Source organism: Bacillus rossius, chromosome 2, assembly GCF_032445375.1.
Source record: "Bacillus rossius redtenbacheri isolate Brsri chromosome 2, Brsri_v3, whole genome shotgun sequence".
NCBI lineage: Eukaryota > Metazoa > Arthropoda > Insecta > Phasmatodea > Bacillidae > Bacillus > Bacillus rossius.
The window spans coordinates 21940143-21951394 of record NC_086331.1 but is presented as its reverse complement, the minus strand read 5'-3'; the positions used below and the strand labels follow the sequence as shown (position 1 = coordinate 21951394).

Sequence of the window (11252 nt, the reverse complement as noted above, 5' to 3'; positions counted from 1 at the left end):
TAGTTGGCACCCAGAAGCAACTCCACACCCTCAACATCACCTTGGCAGAAGGCAGAAGGCGTCAGTTTAATTCAAAGCAAGTTTAACGTCGAAGTAGTTTTTGTTTAATTTATTTATATATCTGTTACCAGATAAAGTTCGCGGCATATTTCTTTTCTGCAGTTGTAAAAATTACGATTCACAATAAAACAAACAGCTAACTAACATTCTACCAGAAAAAACAACTGTCTCGCAACAAAAGTTACCAAATTCTGGTTTATTTCATTACCAACACACCCATTATTACACCACACACTTCGTCAGGGTCCGGTTAGCCAACCGACGGCTAATTTTTGGGTCATAATACACCCCTCGTTCGTTAACCGAGGCTAGCCTAACCAGAAGGCTAGCTAACCTGAAGATTTAGCCGGAGGTCATAAAACCGGCTCTAAGTTTTCTTTTACACTCAGCAGCATTCAAGAGTGTACGAGTTTAGTGGACTACCCTGGGGCCGATGGCGCATGTATCACTGGTTAGGCACTCGAGCCAGCCTGGAGCCCTCTTGGTCAATTAATACCTATCTATCTTTCCACCTCAGCATCCACTTGGCTCATTCCAGGTTTGAGATATGGTTCCGCGGATTATGGCAACATTTAGACAGTTATTTTGTCAAATTTATATGAATATATTTATCTGTTGTTATAAAAAAATATTTTAATGGATTTATTTCTAAAATCTGAGTGGTTCTGTGTTTATGTTTTGGGTAAGGTATCAGTGGAAATTTTATTTCTTATAGAATAATATAAATGAACGAACTTTATATAACAAATAGTAAGATATTTCTGGTCATTACCAAATAGTTCAAATAGCTGTTTACTAATAAAAAAGGAATATAATGTATATATTCTGTATATATAATTTAAATTTTTTTGTTTGGTCCTTGGTTTGTGTTTTGACCTCGAGTTTGCTTTAAGATTATACCATTCATCCATGACCTTAATTTCTTTTTGGTTGTGGGAAGTTTGTTATTGTTTTGAAGGAAATGACGTCTTGGTGTAAAACGTTGTGTATATCCTATAATCTGAGCTGTATTTTAAGATAGGCGTGGCAAAAAAAAAAAAAAGAAAAAAAAAAGGAACAGCTGATAATACGTAACATTGGCACATGATTTGTTTTGAAAATGTTTTATAATCAACGATGGTAACTTCCTTGATTCGCTACTCTGTACTATAGTTGTTCAACAAGTGGTCGTTTTGAACCACTATAAATTGGTATTAAAGGAAATCGGATGATATTTTGAATTTTGTTTGACAGTCATTTAATACTCAACTACTAATATCAAACAAATTTGGGTTATTATTATTTTTTTTAGGTTAGCGATTGGCAGTGACAAATGTTTAGTTACTGTCAATAATTAGCTTAATTATCGTCAAAATCTGATTGCAGCTTAGTTGTTTTTGTTTTATAATGGGCGGATTGAATTCCATGGCATTATTGAAATGTACATGTAACAAGTTTGTGTTGGAACAGGTTTTAAATATGCCCATTTGGTATACTATTAAAATGAGATTGGATTAATTAATTATCTTTAGTTTCTTCATAATTGTGTGGTTAAGTTTTGAATTATAAAATTCTTTTCAGCAATAATTAAAACTAGTGTTTTTTTTAATACAATTACTGGACAGGCCTGCAATCAATGGATACTGAAAGTTGAGTGTACTTTGGTATCACACGTTCCAGTTTAAGATTGCGTTCATTTATATTATGTTTTCTAAAATTTGAGTGTATTACTTGCTCTAGGCAGTGATGTTTATAAATGCACAAATTTAGTTTATTATGTATACTGTGTGTTCTTAAATGCATTCAGCTCTAACAATCAGTATGTGTGTTTGGAATATCTTTGCCTTTATATGCCATAAGCATTAAGTAGGAATGAACTTTTAGTTGGGTAGCTTACAAGCTGTGTTGTCTTAGAATGGCAGTTGTCCTTAACTTAGTCATTTTATATTATTGAATCCTTACTTTGTCAGTATTGGCCCTAAAGCAGTGACATGTGAGTTGGTGTTGCGTATAATATCTCTAGAAAACAGGTAAATGTTAAATATAATAAAACATTTGAAATGTGATTTGTTTTATGCAGAAGCCATTACTCTATTTAATTACTGTGTATACTTATGTTATTGAGCTAATTCACCTACTTTTTCACAATTAAGTTTTGAGTGCAGAAACCCACCATTGGCAGTGGACGTTGCTGCCTTTGTCAAACACTTGCGTTAATTATCAGTGATACATTTCGTGAATGGCAATTTGGGCATAATAGGACAAAAATGTATTTTTTTTTTTTACAAATATATGATTATCTTATATTATTGGCTGGAGTCAGATATCAGACAGCTCTACATTTTGTACACAGGTTTTCAGTGAAAATGGGGTGTCTTGATTATAAGGATGCAGTTACCCATCAGGGGTAGAGGTAGACTTTGAACTGGGGGTCTCAGAAATCTTAAGTGTAGCATGGAATGAGGTGCTTCAATGTAGTAGTGGTGAAAGTGCAGGTGAGGCAATGTGTGTGGGCCTGCCCTGAGAAGTCCTACTTGCCATAGCAGTGCCAGTCATTTCCAATCGACTCACATGAAAAATTAAGTTAATGTGGTCATTGTTTAATTAAGCTAGCTGTTTTACTCAAAAGATTTTTATGCCAGTAAATTTAACGGGAGACTGCTTAAATTAATAACTTAATAATTTCACAAAGAAATTGTATTGAAGATGGAATTAAATTTCAAGTAAATGGTAGTCCATAAAACTAGAAAAACCATAAATATGTACTGCGGGAATCATGTGACACGTGACTAAAATAACCATGCCCAATTCCAACATAGCATAACTTTGATTAGGAATATTGGTTGGCTATTAAGCCATTGAGTGGTATCTAAGCTAGTGTTTGTTTTTTGTTTTGTAATGGTGATGTCTCTTTCATTTGCAATTTTTTAAGTTTGATCTAAGCTTACCTGTTTTGTTTCAGATAATATGTGCCATCTTAAGAAGAAAATAAAAGCATGTAAATAACCTACAGCATGTCTGACACTGAAATTCCCGATGTTCTGTTACGAGTTTTATACGATTTTGAATATGTTAATAAAGATAAGAAAGTGAGCATAAAAAGAGGAGAAAAATTGTTTTTAATCAAGAAAACAAATCCGGATTGGTGGCAAGTAATAAGGAATTCTTCACAGGGGCCATTTTACGTTCCTGCTCAGTATGTACAAGAATTCAAGAAACAGGAAAAAAAACCATTGGTTTACAAGAAAAGCAGTTCTAACATGGACATTGGCTGCAGACAGGATGTGAAGGTGCAACACGCAGGCAGCCATGTCTACGAATATGGTGATTATAGGAAGACGGAGCAGTTGGCAGCTAGCAATTTATTTCAGCAGAGTTTGCCAAATTTTGGGTCAGATGAAAAAATTGTAAAACAAGTGCACTTTGTTAGTAAGCACGATTCTTCTTCCCACACAAATGTTGAAGGAGCTGACAAGAGTGAACAGACTGATGCAATATTGTTAGATGAACGGGAAAGATGGGTCGTTGAAGACTTGGTGTTAAAGTTATCAGAATTACATAACATAAACAAAGAGAATGTGAAAGGAAAATTAAGGCAGGCTGTAGCTGTGCCTAAGAGTGAGGAACTGTATTCCATTGATACAGAGAGTGCAAACCTAGATCTGAATGCAGTGCGTAAAAAAGTAGAGTCAACATTTAAAGTACCCATGCAAGATCCACAACACTATCTTGAGGGTGAAGGTTCAGGTATTTGTGAAAGTAAACATTCCTTATCAAAGAGTGATAAGACTGATGCTCCACTGTGTTACATTCCAACTCAGACAGATAACGTAGAAACTAGTCAAGACAATAGGAACTCCGACAGTTGGAGCTCATGCATTGAGCTTTCATCAAGTGCTCATTTACCTACATGTCCAGAAGAAAAACAAGCCCATATTGGTCTGCCCCTAGCAGCTGAAACATTAGAGCACGGTAATGCATCATCACAGCAAACAGTGGAAGACTTCAAGGCCACCGAACCATCACCATTGCTATGCAGTCTGGAAGAAGACAAAAAAACTGAAGACAGGAAGAAACTAATGCCAATCACTGATAAAATGCTGGGTAAAGTTAAAAGCAAGCTATCGTACTCCAGGAGTTTCAAGGCTAAGAAAGACTCCCATTCAGGCAATCACAGATGTGCAGGGAACTCGGTGTTATCTTCGTCATGGGAGACAAAACTTGACAGTGCTGGTGAGGGTTCAGGTGCAGAATCCAGTGTAAGCAATCTGACAGGAAGTTCTAGTGAAGTGAGAGCAAATGATGTTTGTTCTACTTCGTCAAATACTTCTCGAAAGCCATCAAAAACTGATTCCACTGGTTGTAATCAAGTGGTGAAAAGCAACGTGGATGATGCAAATTCTATGCCAGGAAAACTTGGTTCATGTAAAGATGGTAAGAGTAATGTAGTTACATTTAATTCTTTGACTGATATTTGCCGCAGCCATTTTGATACTCTGAGAGGTGGTGAAGTGAAAGCCAAGTTATCAAAGTCTGCTCTTGCAGTTGACAATATTTTCAGTTCGTACAGCGATAGCGAAGATGTCAATGTTCCGGGGAATTCGTTGCTCGAGACGAAAGACATCAGTGCAGACAGTATGTCAGTTCGCAGCGAGCAGGGACTGTGTCTTTACCCAAGTGAAAAATCCTTGAAGTTCAAGAACAACAGGGAGATGGGCCTGATGGACAGTGTGCTGTATGTGAAGTCGGACGAGGATGTGTTGAACTTCGCAGGATGCCGAGTGGACTTGGAAGACAGCTGCAATGATGATATCGATAGCGGCAAGGGGACTGGCCGAGGATCGTCTGTCAGTCGCAGCAGGGTGAGTACGCATTCAGGAAAGTTTGCTTGTGTTATTTATAAGGTCATACGTATGCATGCGTATTATCCCATTCAAACATGGAGTAAATATTTTTTTTTAATTTTGAGTAATACTAACACAAACCTCCATTAGAAAATTGAATGCTACTACAGGGTTCGTACACCTCCTTAATATCCTTAAAAAGTCCTTAATTTGTCTTAAATTGATTATGGGCCCTTAAAATTCCTTAAATTCTACTAAGAATCTTTAACTCTCTAATAAAGACTGATAGCTTGCAAGTAATGGATAAATGCAGTTATTTTAATATTATTTTGTTTCCAACTTGGCATCAAACAATGCTTTGTGCAGGCCCAGCACAATGGGCAAATTTCGGGCCATGTGATTAGATTTTATGTCCAAAAAATTTTGAATTTATTTTTTTCGTAGTGTGTATCTCGCCTTTAAACAAAAAAGGTGTTTTTTATCGTCTTACTTTAAACTTTTACAGTAAATATAATTAGTGATCATAGTAAATTGGTGGGGTTTAAAATTCAGATTCACTGCTTGGGTTAGGTGTGTTCTAGAGGTAATTCTGAACAATAGGATCGTTCTGTAAAAATTTAACCGACTAATTTTTTTTCTGTGCATTAACTGTTTAATTTTAAACATTATTTTCTTGAGGTACATATGTGATATTACAAATGGTTTTCTACCTTTTTATAGTGATGAAGGCTAGTAAGTAAAGGAGTCCCTTAAAAATTCCTTAATTTTGTATTGCTCAAGCGGTTACAAACCATGCAGGTACTAATTAAGAATAAAATTTTGAATGCACATTTAGCTTTAGTACACTTGGCATGTAAAACAAATAGTTTTCTCTTATGAACATAGCTTATAAAAATATAGGGTCATTCCATATGAAATCAACCAGAGGCCTTAACCTCTACACCTTAGATTTTCATGTTTTTTTGTATATTGGTAATATCAACTAAATACATTATAAATATAATTTTTCTAAAAAAAAATTTTGAGTAGTTTTTTTTGTATAAATTTTTGAAAATTGCAAAAATAGCCCTTTTTAGCAATGTTTTGGATCACTCAAATACTTGTAGGTTTCCAACTAATGGTGCTAGAAGGCTTTTTGACAGCTCATTTTAAAGGTCATTGAATGGGCTTTAATTTGATATGCAACATGACCAACTTTGGAAAAAAATAATAATTTTTATTTGTTTTCAAAATTTTTAATATTGAATTTCTAAAAAACACCATTTTCGATTTTTTTTTTTTAAAAAGTATGTTATTCCTACATATATTGGTTAGATTTATGCCAAATTTCAAGGTGGAGAATCAATGGGATCATGAGTAAATAAAAATGAGAAGTTTAGTAGATGCTTAAGGGGGCATGGTAGATAAATAAATGCTTTAAGCGTCAGTTGGACGTTATTGGTTTTTGGAAGACAACATTGAAAAACTGCAAAACAAAATCCTACATAATGTTATTTGCCAACTTTATTAGCAGACGTCCTAAAAAGACAATTCTCGAGCGTTGTTTCTTCCGCAGCAATTAAATGTTCGAAATTACCAAGGCAGAAGATTTGGCTTCAAGTAATCTTCAGTTTTTAATTAATGCATTTAGCTCTGGTTTAGATACCATGCCGCCTTAAGAAATAGTTGCAGCAAGGAAGAGTAGCATAATTTTACATAAAATTTTGATTAGTAAAGTATTCAAATTTTATTTTTATAGACTAAAATTTTTTTTACAAATTATAAAACACGGATAACAAATCTTACCTTACATTGATCCAGTGTTCTGTGATTAAACATTTGATCAATATGATAAAACAGATGTAGCCCAAGTTAAAAGCACATGATCTTGCTGAAAGGATGTAGCCTAAGTTATAACTGACAAAACATGTTACTGTGAAATACGATAACTTTTGGTGGCTTGCATGTATATTGGCAAAAAATAATGAGAATAATGAAGTTAAAGTCAGTTTTTTACATCCCAAAGGACCTGCTGCTTCCTTTTTTTTATCCAACACCAAGAGCCGATATACTAGACATTAGAACTGAAGATCTGCTTAAAAAGGTTGAACCTTGTACAACAACTGGGAGAACTTTTACACTCACTAAAAAAGAGATTGTAGAGACATCACACCTGCTTGAACGAAGTATGCCACAACCTAAGTGAAAACTGTAAATAATTAAATATATACTAAACATAGTTTTTTCATGAGCAATTATATGTTTTGTCAGTTATAACTTAAGCTACATCCTTTCAGCAAGATCATGTGCTTTGAACTTAGGCTACATCTGTTCAGCAAGATCACGTGCTTTGTATTATCATATTGATCAAATGTTCATAGGCGTGCCTACAGGGGGGGCCAGGTGGGCCATGGCCCCCCCTAATGTAATCACTCAGATCGGCATTTTCTCTAATGCGTTCGTTAATATTCGTATTTTCCTGGCACTGTGACACTCAAACTGTTTTTCAGTATTGCAGCGTGCTAATTAACGATATTTTTAAACATTTTATGATTCAGGAAATACAGCCGCCTTAGTTTATTTAAAACACGAGGTAATGGACAAGCAAAAAAAAAAATTAAAAGAGGTTTGTTAAAGTTCTGTTTGAATTGCTGTGTTTGCATTCACTAAAAAATAAGTTCATTTCAAGGTAGATCTGGACCAAGCTATTGGAAAATTCGAGGGGGGAAAATGTGTAAGTAGAACCCTTTAAACATTGTCTATGGAAGAAAAAAAAAACATATTTTCAAGATTGTTAAAATTATACGGATATAAATATTAACTAGTAAACATATCTCGTTGATACTGCACAAAAATATAAACACGGCAATGAGTGAATGTATTTAGGCTAATTAACGTTCTAAATTCAGCTTCCGATTTAAAAATTTAGCAGGCCCCCCCCTAATGGAAATGTCTGGGCACGCCTATGCAAATGTTTAATCAAAGAACACTGGATGAATGTAAGGTAAGATTTGTTATCCGTGTTTTATAATTTGTCAAAAATTTTTAGTCTATAAAAATAAAATTTGAATACTTTACTAAGTCAAAATTTTATGTAAAATTATGCTACTCTTCCTTGCTGCAACTATTTCTTAAGGCGGCATGGTATCTAAACCAGAGCTAAATGCATTAATTAAAAACTGAAGATTACTTGAAGCCTAATCTTCTGCCTTGGTAATTTCGAACATTTAATTGCTGCGGAAGAAACAACGCTCGAGAATTGTCTTTTTAGGACGTCTGCTAATAAAGTTGGCAAATAACATTATGTAGGATTTTGTTTTGCAGTTTTTCAATGTTGTCTTCCAAAAACCAATAACGTCCAACTGACGCTTAAAGCATTTATTTATCTACCACGCCCCCTTAAGCATCTACTAAACTTCTCATTTTTATTTACTCATGATCCCATTGATTCTCCACCTTGAAATTTGGCACAAATCTAACCAATATATGTAGGAATAACATACTTTTTTTAAAAAAAAATCGAAAATGGTGTTTTTTAGAAATTCAATATTAAAAATTTTGAAAACAAATAAAAATTATTTTTTTTTTCCAAAGTTGGTCATGTTACATATCAAATTGAAGCCCATTCAATGACCTTTAAAATGAGCTGTCAAACAGCCTTCTAGCACCATTAGTTGGAAACCTACAAGTATTTGAGTGATCCAAAACATTGCTAAAAAGGGCTATTTTTGCAATTTTCAAAAATTTATACAAAAAAAACTACTCAAAATTTTTTTTTAGAAAAAAAATATTTATAATGTATTTAGTTGATATTACCAATATACAAAAAATCATATAAATCTGAAACATGAAGTTTCTAAATTAATTTTTCTTTGGTTGATTTGATATGGAATGACTCTATGGCTTTAATTTACACAAAAAATACCAGGTCCGGTTGACTGTTGCATGACCAGATATTTAAAATGCAACTTTATTTCCAGATGGCATCTGGCAACCCATTTCTAACCCTTTCATTGGATAATTTAGTTACCATTGTTTAACTTTTCATTCTGTTTTGTTATAAAAATAAAGATCTATAAATGTTTTGATAAAAATAACTAACTGCATGTTTTTTGAAGGTGGCAATGTGTGTGAGAGTTTTATTTATTACTAATATTTACTTTGCTAGTTAAATCATCACACTTAATGTCTGTTCACAAATCACTAAATATCTGACAAGTCCACAGTTCATACTCCTCACTGGAGCTAGGCTCAACAGTGGTTCGCCTCTTACTTCACACCTTCCACACACACAGTCTTGTGCTTCTCGGTCACACACGCACGGTCCCGTCGCTCCGTCGCTCGCAAAGGGGTCTCTCGCTGAACTCGCACGTCGCTCGACTCCTTTCGGAACTGCCGTGGAGACTGGCGTTGCCGCATTTATACCAGTTGGCCGTCTTTCGGCAATGGACTGGAGTGGTTGTGATGTTCGCGTCATCCTGAACTGACCGGACGCTCGAAGCATCCAGACAATCCACGCGGTGGCCTTAAGTCCAAAGAATTCCCAGGCCACTAAGGGTCAGTAACAATGGCCGGAGGGAGAGGGGGCAGGGGGTGTTGAGGCTGGGCCACCCTAATCTCCAAAGGTATTGATTGGCATGTGACGTCAGTGGCAGTGCGAGGCCAGTTGGATGCCTAGCACGTGTGGCGGCCTTGCCTCCCATGTTTGCAACAATATATATATTTATATAAATAAATAAGCTGTAATTTATGTATATAAATTGGCTGTAGCTTGCTTGTGTACAAATATTAGTAGGTACTTCAAAATTAAACTTTTAAATTTTGTTTGCCTAGTTTTATTTGGCCAGCAATTTTCTCCAACATGACAGTCACTAATCTTACACTAAATTTGAATATGATGGATCTTTAATCTGGTTTATTCCTTTATACTTGAAATTAAAGTTTCAATTTAGGGATTAATTTCTTTGGAAGTAGTATTTTGACCCAAAAATTCTAGATGAAGGAAAGGAGTAGGCAGGCCTATCAATTCCCAAAATTTTACCCATCATTGTTGTCTTTTTAGACAGCATTATTGAAAGATTCAAAATGGATAGTGAATTTATAATTTTAATGCGAGCCATCAAACTTGTCTATTAGCTTAAATTGGCCAATTTTAGGGACATGCTATATCTCCTTTGGATAGGTTCTAAAATCTGATATTTTGTATACTGCTAATAAGAAAGCTTTACAGCATTATATAATTGACTAAAAAGTACCTAAGTATATTTTACACAGTAACTGAACTAACCTGATTATTTTAAATGGTATTCAATATTAATTATGTTATTATATTTTATATATATATATATATTATTTTTATTTGTACACAATAAAATCAGCCAATGACCAGTTTACGATTGTGAGTGTGTTACAAACTGTTACCAACCACAGTTAGCTACATAACAATACATGTATATTTTAATAAATGCATTACACACTTAAGTAAATGTGTTTAAATATTATTTTTAACCATTTTTTAAAAAGCTGAATTCTGCTTTGGTAATAGACATTGTATTTATTTTTGAACCCATTAAACAAATGAATATTTCTTTAGGTAATTTGACAAGTCATTTCCCAAAGTACAGGCACAATAGCTGAACAAGTTTTTATGGACAGGAGTTGTGTTTTTATTTCTCGTGCAGAGCTGATGGTGTTCAGTATGCTGGATTACATTTTTAGCTTACTTGAATGACATGATCATAATTTTTAGGTTGTATGAAAAACATTTTGAACATTTTGCATCCTGCAAGTTAGTGGTTTGTTTTAAGTGTATAAAAATACCACCATAATAGATTAATGTTGATAAATGGTATTATATCACAGAGCTTTATTTTAAACTAATAGAAGATCATTTTAATAATTTGTTTAGTATTTTAAGACTTAAATACATACCCTAATGATAACTTGTGTAGTTCTGTATATATGCTTTGATGGGGATGGATTAGCATCATATGTTACAACTAAGTTGCAACATGACAGACAATGGGGAAGTACTTTAGTTTTTAATAATATTGAGTCATTTTGGTTGAGTCTTAAAGATTTAATGGTTAGCCTAGTACCTATCATAATATAACATTTTCAATGTTCAGTTTGAGGGTGCAAGTGTCACTCTGACTAGTAATGTTAAAAGAGCGTTTATTTTTCTTATAGTATTATGTACTTCATGTAATGAGCATAATATCACTAGCTGGGTATTGTCTGCTTAGTGGCAAGTCACATGGTGTAAACAGTTTACCAGTATTGATCCTTGCGGTAGGTACACCTTGACACAACTTTTTGGTAGCTGAAGGACTGTTTACAACTGCATGTATCTGTGGGATAAATAATTTTGTGGGACAAATAATTTCTAAA

At 34.2% G+C, this 11252-nt stretch overlaps 1 protein-coding gene across 11 annotated transcripts in view; it reads left to right on the top strand.

Annotated features, from left to right (window-relative positions):
• The first annotated feature begins 992 nt into the window (after positions 1 to 992).
• LOC134529162 (rho GTPase-activating protein 12-like) overlaps positions 993 to 11252 on the top strand; it is a 136945-nt gene continuing 126685 nt past the window's right edge. For 3 of the 11 annotated variants that reach the window (XM_063362974.1, XM_063362969.1, XM_063362963.1), the window contains exons 1-2: positions 1002 to 1179; positions 3002 to 4901. In XM_063362974.1, the coding sequence (XP_063219044.1) occupies positions 3054 to 4901 (1848 nt within the window). In that variant the 5' untranslated portion in view covers positions 1002 to 1179; positions 3002 to 3053. Of the gene's footprint in view, positions 1352 to 1735; positions 2070 to 3001; positions 4902 to 11252 lie in introns of those variants that run through there. The other 8 variants (XM_063362972.1, XM_063362964.1, XM_063362970.1 and 5 more) reach the window with 8 other exon arrangements.